This window comes from Tiliqua scincoides, chromosome 7, assembly GCF_035046505.1.
Source record: "Tiliqua scincoides isolate rTilSci1 chromosome 7, rTilSci1.hap2, whole genome shotgun sequence".
Lineage (NCBI taxonomy): Eukaryota > Metazoa > Chordata > Lepidosauria > Squamata > Scincidae > Tiliqua > Tiliqua scincoides.
The window spans coordinates 17082382-17096811 of NC_089827.1; the positions used below are offsets into that span (position 1 = coordinate 17082382).

A 14430-nucleotide genomic window follows, 5' to 3' on the forward strand; every position below is an offset into this window, starting at 1 on the left:
ATGACGTGAACATGAAGGTGCATTAATCTAATCCTCAAGGTCAACCGCAGTTTTTAAAAAATGACAGGTTGATGCCAAAGATCCATAATTCTCTGAGCACAAGAACATAATGCTTTCTTCCCTTCTAAAAATCCTTGGAGTTCTATACTTCAGAGAAACCTACAAAGTAGTGCATTCAATACTGGTTGAATGGATTTTTTAGAAGTATATTTACAGTAAATTTTTACAGATATAAGACTGTAGTGTTGAAGTTGGAGCTTCTACAGATTTTTCTGAATGAAACTAAATTATTGGCTCATACTAATTAGTGTTGTCTCATACCAATACAAATAGAAAGGACCTCAATTTATGTTGAAACAAATGAGATGTATAGAACAAATCTGAGACTGGTACCAAAGTGCTACATTCAGGCTAAGGGATGAAAACGGATTAATGATTTCTGTGAGATCCACTTTACAATATAATCTAGATCAGCCATTTTCAACCACTGTGCTGTGGCACACCAGTGTGCCACAAATGGTCCCCAGGTGTGCCGCGGAAATTTGGGAAAGGTCATTTATTAGTAGAGCCATTGGGGGATGTGAGCCCCCCACCAACAGCGTGGTGTGCCTGGTCAGTGGTTAAAACACTGATGGTGTGCCTTGAACCATTTTATTGCCCTTTTGATGTGCCGCAAGGTGAAAAAGGGTGAAAATCGCTGATCTAGAGACTACATTAATAATTATAGGCTCAGTTCACAGAATTGTCAGGCCAGAAGAGAGCAGAAACACAAGTTCCTCTGCCCAACTCTGATGGCAACACCCTTACATCATGCTGTTCCCATAGAATAGACCGTATACTCCCAATCAAAGTGTGTTAACAATAATAAAGGAGCAAATGGAAAAGAAGCAATAAAGAAGCACAAAGCAAATCCTACAGGAGATAGTTCTTGATATAACCCACCTAGGAAAGCTATAATGTAAAAGGTAATACAGTTGGATTGTATTCTGTGAACCCAGCAACTGTTACCCTACACATGCCTGATCTCGTCTGATCTTGGAAGCCAAGCAGGGTCAGGCCTGGTTAGTACTTGGATGGGAGACCACCTGGGAATACCGGATTCTGTAGGCTTATACCATAGTCTTTCAAGACTGAAGGTTGCCAACAACCATTCTGTGATTCATAGAACAGATTTATGATTTTACTTTTAAGAGTCACTGAAACCAATATCTAGTGTGTACACAATGTGCACTCCCAGGGACAGTGGAAAGTGATCTGACATGCCTCTGCTACATGTTCCACCCAACCCCACTTGGAAGGTGGCAGGCCTGCCTCTTACACCCTACATTTCTCCTTTGCAGTCGCTAGCACTAAGCTAGCAATTTTCAACCTTTTTTCCGCAAGATGCTAAAACTGTCAAGGCACAACAGTTTTTTTGACAAGATGCACTGTACTGCCAGTGTGGAGTTCACATGTCCCAGTGGCCTTACAATTAAATGACCCTTCTCCAAACTCTTGCAGCACACCTGCAGACCATCTGCAGTACTAATGTGCCTGCGGCACACAGGTTGAAAGTCACTGTTTTAAACAACCACAGAAGACTGCTCTCATGCATCTAGGGCAGTGTTTTTCAATCTGTGTGTCACAACCTCCCAAGAGTTGCTAGAGGGGTCATGGAGGCTGAGAGGAAGATTTTCTGTCATCCGGCTTATTCCATTCCACTTCATACTTACAAAGAGGCTGGACAAGCTGGCTTCAGTTGTGCTGATAGGCATGCATTGCACCAACCAATTGTTTCCCACTTCTAGAGGTGAGGAAATGGTCTAACCAGACAAAGGTGTCATCACCTCACTGGTTGGCTCCCTCCTGGGAGAATAGCCTTCAAGAAGCACAGGTACTTTTCCTTCCCAGCCCAGCCCCTGCCCACTCCTGGTTGCTCTTTCTGGCACATATATTGGAAACTACACTGTGTGGATCACCAGTCTCACACTTTTTAAATGTCAGAATTGTGGCAGGACAAAGGTTGAAGACCACTAATCTAGGATAACTGGGCTTCCAGGTGAGAAGGTGTAACTTTGAGACCGGGTCCAGTGTTTGGACAGCAACCATCTGTAGACATTCTTGGGCTAGATGAATCAATTGATCTGATTCTGTATGAGACAGCCTCATATTTTCATATGATCAGATGTCAATTTACTTACAGGGTTATGATGACTAAAGAGACCTTTCAACCTCAGTTTACATTATGTGGCTGAAGCCAGAGGGCATCATATGTCATCACCATCTGGTGGCTGTTTTCTGGTCTGCCCAGGACGCTTTAGCCTTAATGTGTCATCAAGAGAGACAAATGTACAAGTCACAAATGCCTCCAGCTGTGACACCAGTTGGCAGGATTGTTGACAATATCATCAGAGAGCTAGTGGCCTTAAGGGAAACATTAACGAGTCTGCAGTCTGTTTTAATGAGAGGCATATTTGGTTAACAAGATACAATGGTGAATGGGAAACAATACAGTTTAAGCTGTTTGTAGTATGCTCACAGAGTTGACTCACCAAGGGCCCAGTCCTATCCAACTTTCCAGAGCCTATGCAACGCAACATTCTCTTACCTTGAGGAAGCCTACTTGTCTGTTCCCCCTCTGCTAGATGCAGCGCACACCCTCTTGAACAGCTGCATCCACGCTGGAAAGTTGGATAGGGTTGGGCCTCTAAGGGTTAACTGCAAAATGTTTTAGCCTGGTATTTTAAAGGGCCATTTTATATATTTCATTTTCTATTTGTTTTCAGAGGAACTGAAAGGTTATGGGCCAATTTTTGAAGAACAGCCTATCGATACAGTCTACCCAGAAGAATCCCCAGATGGAAGAGTTTCAATGAACTGCAGGGCTAGAGGAATCCCAACTCCTACTTACAAGTAATGTATTTTGAGCTTTTTAATTTATTTCCGTTTGTAGAAGTTGCTGTTCATTTGAACAGGGTGGAAGTGGGCAGAACAAGGCAGTTGATGGGGGCCAGGAAAGGGTGGGAACACTGATAGCAACAAACACTGAATCCCGACCCCCTTCCTGGACCTCATCTGCCTTCCTGGGTCAATGTGGACTTGCACCACCGATATCGCTGGTGGAGATCCAAGTTGACCCATAGTGGCTGCTGAGGCTTATCCTAGGGCAAAAGGACAAATGTTCCCTTACCCTCCAATAGCCAAAGCTCCTCCACAGGATGCAGTGGAAGCTGCATTGGCACCACTGCATCGCTGCGTGGGGAGTTAATATGATTGGGCTACCCATCTAACAGCCCAACCCAGCATAACGGTCCACACGGCAATGCCGCCAGTGCCGTCCGCTGCATCCCATGGAAGATTTTTGGCCTCTGGAGGCTTTGTTGGGGTAAACAAACATTTGTTCCCTTGCCTCAGAATAATCCCCTGCTAACCTGGTGGGTCTACTTGGACGTGCACCAGCAATATTGCTGGCACAAGTCCACTGTGGAACCATGAAGGAGAACCAGGCCCAGAAAGGAGGCTTGGATTCAGCAAAATCTGCTGCCACCAAACTTGTCCCCTTCCCAGTCTTTCTCCCTTCCCCTTCTCTCTGTCCCCATCGCAGTGCTGTTCTGCTGACCCTCTGAATGATCCTACCTGGGATGGTGTGTGTCCAGAGTCTGGTGCCACATGGAGCCAGCTGCTTGCGGTGGCATTGACCAGCCCGCGTGCTCCAACATATCGCCTTTTCCAATAGCCAGGAAAGCGCTTAGCGCCGCTGGAATGTTTGTTCTGGCAGCGCTAATCACTGTTAGGATTAGGACCCCTCTTTTATTACAGAAGTTAATAAGATCTTAAAATAAAAAATGAAGGACTAAAGTGTCTACTACTACTACTGAAGTAGTATGGTTAGCCAACAATTTATTCATATATCCACACATTTCCAGCAAGCATGAGAAAAAAACAAAATACTGTTGCTGTTCTCAAGAGAGTATTTTAAGTTCTTATTTCCTGTATTGGTCAATTTGTATATTTTAATTTTTTTCAGTCATATACAACCTCAGTCAGCACATATGTATGCATGTAAAACCTGTTCTTGTTCAGGTTTTGTAGTCTGATTCTTCTCAGAGAGTGGCTATAAAAACGTACTTCGTATTTTCAGGTATTTGTAGGTCTCTATCGGATACAAGGAAGATTATGTGCACCCCCTGGTGGCTGAAATGATACTTTTCAATTTCTTACAACCTGAGGGGGCGGGGAGAGAGAGAGAGAGAGTGAGATTGTATTACCCATAACCAATACAAAACGCTAGGTCGACTCAAGCATGACCCTCTGAGCCTCTGACTGCTGTAATTTTTTGTTCAGACAATGCCAACTCACAGGTTGAACTTCTCCAATACTAGATTGCACATCTAGGAGATTGGGCTATCCACCCGCTGCAAGATCTGCTACTATGTAGGAGAATGCTTTTGGTGCAGGTTCCACACTAGCTCAGATATAGCAGTAACAGAGAAGTGCTGGTATTTTGATTGTCCAGCAAGGTCCTTAGAGTTTTACTTTTTAGTAAGAATTAAACGTCTTTCTTCCTTAACAGGTGGATACGGAATGACTGGGAGATTGATATTACAGTAACCAAGGGACACTACAGTATGGTAGGAGGTAACCTGGAAATCAGTAGCCCTGAAAAATCAATTGATGGAGGAACTTATGTTTGCATAGCAACCAATACTCATGGAGCTATCAGGAGCCGAGAAGCAACTTTAAATTTTGGATGTAAGCAGGATTTGTTTAGTTAAACAGTACATTAGTTTCTTTTGGTCTCTTAACGTTGTACTTTTGTAGGGTTTAGTTGTCATGTTGACTCAAGGAAATGTTATAATTGTCAGTGAAAAACATGCAGTTGTGGACTGGGAAAAAGGAAAGCTTATCCAGTGATCCCATCATTGCTTCCCATCTTTTTATTTGCATGATTAACCCAAGAGGCACCCCTTTGAGTGATTTTTTTTTAGAAAAGGTAAATGCATGTTCCTTTGTTTGTTCTTTTGAATCTGTACTCAGACATATAATACTCTTTGTAAATCTTCCTATGTACACATATGCAAGTTGAGCACAAAGAAGAAGGTTGGCACCTCCTAACCCTACAGTGCTAGTTTTTAAAGCTATAAAACAGCACCAGTCCTTGCCACCCCCTCCCCCATAAAAGCACACAGCATGTCTTTGAAGTTTCCTGACACCATGGCTTCTTCTCATAAGTAAATGGTCACAATCAAACCTCTGGGTCCTGCCGGCTCCATTCCATTACTCCAAGCTGCTTTCCCTTCTGCTGCACACATATGTGCCCGCTGGCAGAATGCCCATATCAGCCTCCATAAGAACATAAGAACAGCCCCACTGGATCAGGCCATAGGCCCATCTAGTCCAGCTTCCTGTATCTCACAGCGGCCCACCAAATGCCCCAGGGAGCATACCAGACAACAAGAGACCTCATCCTGGTGCCCTCCCTTGCATCTGGCATTCTGACATAACCCATTTCTAAAATCAGGAGGTTGCGCATACACATCATGGCTTGTACCCCATAATGGATTTTTCCTCCAGAAACTTGTCCAATCCCTTTTTAAAGGCGTCTAGGCTAGACGCCAGCACCACATCCTGTGGCAAGGAGTTCCACAGACCGACCATCCTTCTTCTAGTCAAGGCTTCTGCTGGCTGCCCTTCTGCTGGCCCACCCTTCTGCTGGCCCAAGACCTCTAGTGCCTGAAGCAGCATGGTAAGTTACTAACCCCCATCCCTGTGGTGTATAGCTCCCATACAGCTGGCACAGGTCTTCTCCCACACATGCCAATTTCCACCATGGAGACTTCCCCCACAATCATCTCCTTCCTCCCACTCATTCTCATGGTAAACCTCCTTCCTCTTGCTCACTCCCTCACTGTCTTTCCCCTTTCTCCCTTCTGTCCCTGTGATCTTTTCTTTCCTCCAAGATCTTCTCTCACCACCTTTACTTGGTGGTGGCGGCGGCAGCACTGCCCATTTCTCCTCTTCCTTCTCCCACTATTTTTTTCTAAAACCTAGAAAGGAAGTGTGGAGAAATTGGGTGGTGGTAGGCTAGAACACCTCTGCTTTGGAAAATGTGGAGGAATAAGAGGACTTAGCAGCACGAGCACTTCCGGTAAGGGAAGGAGATGGCTGGCCAGCCAATGGGATAGCAATGGAAGATCACTCTACTTCTCCCCCCCTTCTTTCCCCCCATCTTGAGGAGGAAACAGAGAAGCAGTGGCATCAACAAAAATAGGGGACAGGAAGAAGAACCTGGGAAAAGATTGCAAGGAGGGAAAAGGCTGCAAGCAGTTGCTTCAGAAGCATCATTAATCACCCCCCCCCCAATGTGGAATCCACATCAAAGTGGATGCGAGTGATTTCATCAGCATCTTGCAAACTAGTTGCAAAGAAGTACGAAAGGTTTCATCCTGAGAACCTGGATGCAACATCTCAGGATTTGCATCTGGATTTCACCTGGATTTCATCTCAGGTATCATCACCTGGATTTCATCTCAGGTATTGAACACCTGGAACACCTGGTATCTCATCTCAGGTATTGAACACCTGGTTCATCTTTCATCTCAGGTATGAACACTTTCATCTCAGGTATTGAGATGAACACATCTCAGGTATTGAGATGGACACATCTCAGATTAACACTTTCATCTCAGGTATTGAACACCTGGATTTCATCTCAGGTATCATCCTGAGAACCTGGATGCAACATCTCAAAACACTCTGCTGAGGCAGTAGCAGAGAAGGCTTCTTTCCCATTGGTAACCACCATGGAATTGACTGTATAGTGGCCTCTACCCTGTCTGTGGTCAAATTTGTTGTGGGGTCTTCCCCACTATTGTTCTAGTCATCTTCCTTCATGCTTCATTGCCCTAAACTCTCCAGATAACTAGGCTGCTGATGAAAAATAAAAGATGCTTAATTGTGTCACCTGCCTAGGTCATTTCCCCATTTCAAAGATCGACCAGGCCTTCAACAGAACCACCCGCCATGATGGATGGAAAATTCCCCGTGAGTGGTCAGAAATCCAACCAGATTCATCATCTCTGGGGGTGGACCATTCATCTAGGTCCACCAATCCTGCAGTGGCTATAGCTGCAGTAATTCAGAGTCTTAACAGGTAATGATCCATCCATGACTAAGGAACTGTATAATATCCCCTCCCCCCCCAGATCACCATCCTTCTAAGCAGCAAATACCAAGTGGGCCATGCACTGTGTGTGGGGCCAGTTATAATCTGAGACAGCCCCATGGTTTTCATGGCAACCATGAAGCCCTGAACCCATAATAGAGGAGGAGGGGGCCTTGGTGTGGATATCGAAATTCCCCGCAATAATAATTCTAGTGAAACTCAACAGCATGTCCAATGCAACCATTACCAGCTCAAGCAAAGAGATTGTTGGGCAACAGGGTAGATGGTAGACCAACAAAATCCTTGACTCAAAAATAGACAACTGTTGAACAGTATATATGGCACTAGGGATTACCATACAAAGGCTGTATAGGTAGGGTCACATACAGTTTTTTTTTTCCCCTATAGAGCAACGCCCCCCAAACCACAGGATTGTTGCACACTGAAAAGCCCTTCCCTGTACCATGTGGTGCTTACCCTTCCACATGGGCAACCTCATATCTTTGCCTGTAATCTCCCCAGAATCTTACACTGGGCAGCTGTGTCTGTCTGGAAATCCAGGCACAGAGCCTGCTGGGCTGACGGGCAGTGGAAGCAGCTGCCCAGAGCGAGGTTCTGGGGAGATCAGAGTCCAAGAGATGAGGCTGCCGCATGGAACAGGGAAGGGCTTTTTGGTGTGCTGGATCCAGCCCATGGGCTGTAATTTGGAGTGTACTAGAGGGCAAAACCTCTTTAGACATACAAAATCCTAATAGTTACTGTTCAGAGATGCCAAAAGGTTTAAATTACAATCAGGCAGTGAAGAAACAAGCATGAGTCATCTTTGTGCTAAACATAACTCTCTAATCCTAACCCCCACTGCATAGGAAATCCTGCTGAGGGCATTCTGGCATCATAAGGGAACCTTATGCAAATGCGTTCTGCACATTCAGTGTCATTCAGCTTGAGTGAGGATGAAGTGTACATATGATTAAACCTTAATTACTGGGCAGAAAGAATTCCCTTTGTTCTGTAAGCATCATCTTACAAGGATGCTGGCAGTTTAAAAAAAAAAAAGTTGATGCTATGACAAGATGCCCCATACTTTCCTCTTTGTATATCAGGTATTCAGTCCTAAATATTGGGCTCAGCATCCTGAGCATTTAACCTCTTCATCCCATGCCTGAGCCCTACCTCTAGGGGTTTCAAGAAACCAAGTGACATAGTCAGGACCTACTAGGGATGCTTGCTAACATGTCCTTTTTGGTCAACCTTGGGACCCTTGACAAATGAAAAGCAGGGATTGTTCCTTCTCTGGTAGAGGAAGAGGGGCATTCCCAACTCTTTGGAGATGGCCATCCCACTACCAGCAGGCAGGGCCATCAAATCACACGGCGGGCATTCTGACCCCAGACCTGCACTGCCTCTGTCAGGAGAAGGTCATCAGCAAGCTGAGCTCCTTACTTCAGCTTTGGCCTTATTGTTTTTTCTTTTGTTTTTTCATCTTCACCCTCCCTCATCATTGCTGATAGTTAGGGTGAGGGCCTCTTCAAGGGGCAGGAGGGGGTAGTAAGCAAGGTTCCCTGGTGCTAGCCACATTGGCAGCTTTGGGGGTCCTATTCCGCACTACAGCCACCTGCTGTATCACCAGGTTTTTTTTCATTGTTAGGGGCTGTGTCTCCAAGGCTCCAAGGGGCTGTGTCAGAAGGCCCCACCTTCTGACTTTCCTTTGGAGGTGTGGCTTCTGGGGAAAGGTATTCCCACGTTGACTTGGGGTACTTTTTCCATGTTCATGTCCTCCTCCCAGGAACAGCCTAATCAGACCTGCTTACTTTTCTTGGTAGGCCCAGCTCCCCACTGATTAACTCTGCCTTCCTCATCTCTCATCCCCTCCTTCAGGGCTCCCTTGTGGCTTCCAACCATCTTCTCTACTTCTTTTGTCTCCCTACTTCTCACCTCAGCCTGCCCTGCTTCCTCTTCTTTTCCTCGCCACCTCTCTTTCCTCCATTTTCCTTCATCCTCCTTCTCTTTCTTCCTGTCCCTCCTCTATCTCTTTTCTCTGTCCCTCAAGGGCTGGGCATAGCCTTGGCCCCGTTTTGCCAGTTGCTGCAGGTTTACTGTCCCCCCCCAGCAAAAGTGTGCTGCAACTATAATATTTGTCATCATTCTTCCCCCCCCCCGGGTGAGGTCACTCTGTTCAGCCACTGCTGGCTGGCAGGGCCATGTGGACTATGAACAGCAACATCACACAGGCTGTCTTCCAGTTGATCAGCAGTGTCAATTGGGCTGCCTCCCACTTTCTCAGCTTCATCACGTGGTACACCACCCAGCTGGCTGCAGATGTTCCCCCAGTCTCTGCCCACACGCCAGGTCTCCCAGAGACTCATAATCAGGTGTCTGTATATTTTGAAGCTTACATTTCAAAAGTCAGAGAGAGAGATTGGGGGGGGGGTGACTCTAAATCTAAAAGGCTCATTATATAAATGTTCAGCAGTGGCAAGTAAGAAAGTAGTACAACAGCTCTTAAAAATCTGTGCCCCCCTTTCTCATGCATTCACTTACCATTGAGACCTCAGTGCTTCACACTGGTGCCAGCACATCTGCACTTGATATGGGAAGTCCCATTCTTACAGTAGCCACATGGTTGTGATGCTGGCGTACTCCCTGCCAAGTGCTTGTTGGTTGTCTCAGCAAATCAACTCTGATGCAACTCTAAAACCAGGCCCACTCTCCCCTCAGTCACCTTCTGCTTTTGCTGCTTGCCAGTTGCTTAATTGCTTATCCCAATTCCCCTGCTGTTAAGCCATCTTCCTGTGCCTTGACTGCTTTCGTAGCACAAGGGTGAGGACTGCTCCAGGATGTTTCTGCAGAAGAAATAGGAACAGCAAAAGTGCTGACCCCTTATAAGGTAGTTAAAGTGGCGGGCAGCCCAATCCTGAGCTGCCTGGCGCTGCGGGACCCGGCAGCCCCACAAAGGGCTCCCGCTGGATCCAGAGCCTCCCGCGCTACCGCGGGAGGCTCCTCGGGAGAAAGGGACATTCGTCCCCTTCCCCCTGAGTAAGGGAAGCAGTCCTGCAATGGGACTACTCACTTTAGCGGCGACTGTTTGGTCGCTGCTAAAGTGAAGGCACTCGGGTAAGGCGAGCAGCCCTACCCAAGTGCCCTCGATCCTGCGAAGCTCAGCTCCGTGGACCCGCCTTTCCCCCGCCCCTGGGATGTCCCTGACCACGCCTCCCCCCTCCCCGGAACGCCTCCCCCACGCCCCCGGGAACACACCCATTCCCCATTCCCAGCTTGGCACCGTCAAGCTGTGGAACGCGGGCGCCCGCTGGGCGGTGGCTCAGCGCTGGCCAGAGCTGAGCCATCTCTGGTGGGAGCCCGGCGGTAAGCCCTGCAAACATGCCTTATGGCACGTTTGCGACTGTGGTCCGCGCCGCGGAGGCGCGGCGCAGGCCACAGGATTGGGCTCTTACTCTGCAATCCTATCCACACTTACCTGGGAATAAGCCCCATTGACTTTAATAGGATTTACTTCTGAGTAGACATGCATAGGTTTAGGCTTTAAATAATAATGACAGCTTTATCATGGAGAGGACCATCCTCACGAATAGTCTATATTTACATTGTTAAAAACTCTCAAGGAATCAACTGTGTACTTAAGATTCCTTTTCAAAAATCCAGATTTTCATCAGAGCCTTTGGTCACCATGCCTTAGTCCTAATTCCTATTACAGCTAAGTTAATAGCTGTAACTAAAACAATAGTGTTTTCCTTTTTGGCCCTGTGGCCTCTCTCCCATCAAAATCTGAAATTGTAAGCACCTTGAGGCATGGACCTGTCTTTTCAGTCTATGCAAAATGCCATGCACTCTGAATGACACTGTATAAATAGGCCGTAAATACTTTCCCTCCAATATGACCACTTTAGGTCCCCTCCCTGTTATCTATGAAAGGAAAGAGATTTAAAAAGTAATCCTTTCTAAATTGATCCTTTTTAAGATATTGGGATGAAAGAAATTGGGAAAAGGCTATTATAGGGGACCGTTTTAAGTTTGTCATGCTACTGTTTTTGAGGAAAGAAGAGTGTTGTGCTTATATAAGGCAATACGCAATGCGATTCAGTAAAAACAGCAAAGGCAAAATATATAGTAATCTGTGAAACTGTACTTCAGAGATCTTCAGCCTCTGGATTGTGACCCCAAGGGGGTTGGGCAGCTTCATTTGGGGGGATACGGCAACCTTTCAAAGCCTGTGCAAGACAGGGCTTGGTTCCAATCTGAGTTATTGATACAATCCAGCAGAGCTTCTTCTCACTGTCTTGCCCCACAGCTCCTCAGCCCTGCGCATGCTGCTATTTCACAGGATTGTTGTAAAGGCACAGGTGGTAGGGGGAAACATATTGGGTGGAGGATGGGTCGATTGGGTCCTGGGAGGGGCGGAAGGGTCAGTGATGGACACCCAGTCTCATACTGTATTTATTTATTGTGATCATGGCATGAAAAAGGCGGAAGGCCACTGCTCTACTGCTTTATATTTTACAAGTGGTTTTATTTTTATACTGATAACTACATATTGCATTATATAATGTACACACATGTTTTCTTGAATAGATTTATATCCATTTACACACGAAAAAATCTATGAGGTAAAAGTGCCCGAAGGCGTTGGAGCCATGATCCTCTGCGATGCTCCACCTCATTATCCAGGTAATTTAGTCCATATTTTTTCAGTTTTTCTTGGAAGAACAGGAGAGAACCTAATATGATTACAAAAATTTAAAGAACTTTGAATATTGCTATATAAGCCGCGTAAGCTGCTTAAACCCTGTTATAACAGAAGTTTGGATCGACCTCTTTGCTTGACATTTTTTTTCGTTCCTTGGAGAGTGGAGGATTCCCTTCATACTGAAGAGTGACTGTGTCTGGCTACTGTTAATAACTTTCCCTCATAATGTTGGGAGAACTTCTATAATTTGATTCCAGCAAATGTCAAGCATGTTTTTTTTTCTACAGGCGGAAATGGTGCAGGCCGTATTGTCTTCAGGCACAAAACCTAGATCTAGCTCAGGGGTGTCAAACTCCATATAGTGGGCAAAACAGCATTTATGGTGCCAGGTGAGGGCCAGAAGTGACATCATTGAGGAGGAACACTATGCAGATGTTGGCCAGAAAGGAGCACTTTGTTCTCACGTAGAAACTCATTTGCTGCAAATGACAGAACAGAAAGTGTTTGAATCTTATTCATAATTTCAAGATATAAGAGAGCCCAATTATCACGCTAGGAGACCCCAATCATAACAGGAGCTGGAGAAATTGCTTCCAGGAAAGGGGGGGGGCATCCACAAGCCTGATCTAGCTCTTGTGGCAATTCTTTCTTTCTTTCTTTCTTTCTTTCTTTCTTTCTTTCTTTCTTTCTTTCTTTCTTTCTTTCTTTCTTTCTTTCTTTCTTTCTTTCTTTCTTTCTTATATGAACTTTCTATATGAACTCATATCGTCATAGGACATGTGGCAATCCACAGGGCCAAGACAGCTGTCATCTTGAAAGTGGTGGAGCTTCCATTGGGGGGTGGGGTGGGGATGCCCAGGGACATTCTGAAAAGTAATAGAGCTGGAAAGAAGTGGAGACAGGCTAATTGGCACCAGTTAATTCCAGTTGATGGACCCAACCCTGCAGCTGGCTATAGATCAGGGCGGGGAAGGGTGTGTGAAGTAATCCATCAAGAAGTATTTCTTAATATAAAAAAAGTATAAAAGCGAGGATTTGCGGATATTTTATTGTAAGACTTAAAGCTTTTAATTCTGTAATTGTTTGTATTTCCAGTGTTATGTTGTAATGTGGGCACCTTGAATGCAAGGGGAAAGGCAGGGTATAATTATGTAAATAGGTAACAGAAACAGCATGGCTAGTTGTCTTACTGAATTTTCAGCCTCCAGAGTGTCTGGGGGGGGGGGAGGTGGCAAAGTTGTTTTTGCCTCCTCAGTTTGCTCGGACCTTGACATAGGTTCTCCTTGCTAGAAAAGGCATCTGCAAGACTCCATTTTCAGCAGCCAGAGATGTCATGTCGTAGCAATAACACAGGCCTCCAAAATTGAGGGTCAGAAAAGTTTTTCCCAAACTTTATGGTGGTTTGATATGAATTTGGGGTGCCAATTCCAAAAATGGCATCCGTTTTGCCCTATCATGTCTAGTTTTGGAGATATAGTATAGCCTCATTAGTGAATGGTTCAAGCAGCTTCCTCATGAGGAAGCCATGGTATAGGCTTCCTCATGAGGAAGCTGCTTGAACCATTCACTAAAGAGGCTATGTCGTGTCTCCAAAACTAGAGGTGATACGGCAAAACAGATGCCATTTTTGGAATCAGCACCCTAAATATACCCAGGAATTGTTGCAACGTTTAAGGAAGCAAAATATGTGTTGGCCTGTGTAATAATACTTAACATTTGAATAGAGTTTTTTGAGTGTGCAAAGTACCTCACAGATATTGCCTTGATATTCTCCTTAAAAAAACCCTGTCAGGTAAATTTGTATTAATATATTAACCCCTGCTAACTGAGTAAGAGGCACTTTTTCAAGTGGGCGCTCCTCTTTTATTTAGCAGGGAGAGAGTAACTGGTCCTCCTCACCCCAGCAGTTTCTTTTCTAGTGGCTGCCTGCTGGTGTTCTTTTGCATCTTTTTAGGTTGTAAGCCCTATTGGGACAGGGAGTCATTAGTTATTTGATTTTTCTCTGTAAACCACTTTGTGAACTTTTTGTTGAAAAGTGGTATATAAATACTGTTAATAACAACAACAACAACAACAACTCAGTATTTATATGCCACCTTTCTGGTCATCGGATTACTCCTCTGACTTTATTCAAGGTGGTTTACATAGGCAGGCATTTCTAAATCCCTCAAGGGAATTTTTACAATCATAGAAGTTCTCTTTTTCAAGAACCAACAACATTTCAGAATGGATCTTCCTGGTTTGGTCTCACTTCTGGCCTCCAGTTCTCCCACGCAGGCTGACAAGCAGCTCCATCTCTCACATGGAGGGCAGCCAAGACGCTTCTTGCTCACACCAAGAGCAGGTGGAATTACTCAGCTCAGCTTGTCAGCTGCTACAAGGTCTCGCCATTCTCAGCCAGCTGTTCAGGGAGCTGCCGGTGTCCTCGAACTGGCGACCTTCTGATGTTATCTTCGGGCTAACGGAGGCTCTACCCTCTAGACCAGACCTCCTCCTATAACAACAACAACAACAACAACAACAACAACAACAACAATAATAATAATAATATCCTCATATCGCCTCTGAGACGAGACTGCGTGGA

At 45.4% G+C, this 14430-nt stretch overlaps 1 protein-coding gene across 1 annotated transcript in view; it reads left to right on the forward strand.

Moving 5' to 3' along the window:
* The window catches only part of CNTN1 (contactin 1), a 68957-nt gene that overhangs the window by 14316 nt on the left and 40211 nt on the right, over nt 1-14430 (forward strand). The window contains exons 2-4 of the mRNA XM_066633682.1: nt 2729-2892; nt 4553-4731; nt 11732-11827. Coding sequence (XP_066489779.1) covers nt 2729-2892; nt 4553-4731; nt 11732-11827 — 439 coding nt within the window. The remainder of the gene's footprint in view (nt 1-2728; nt 2893-4552; nt 4732-11731; nt 11828-14430) is intronic.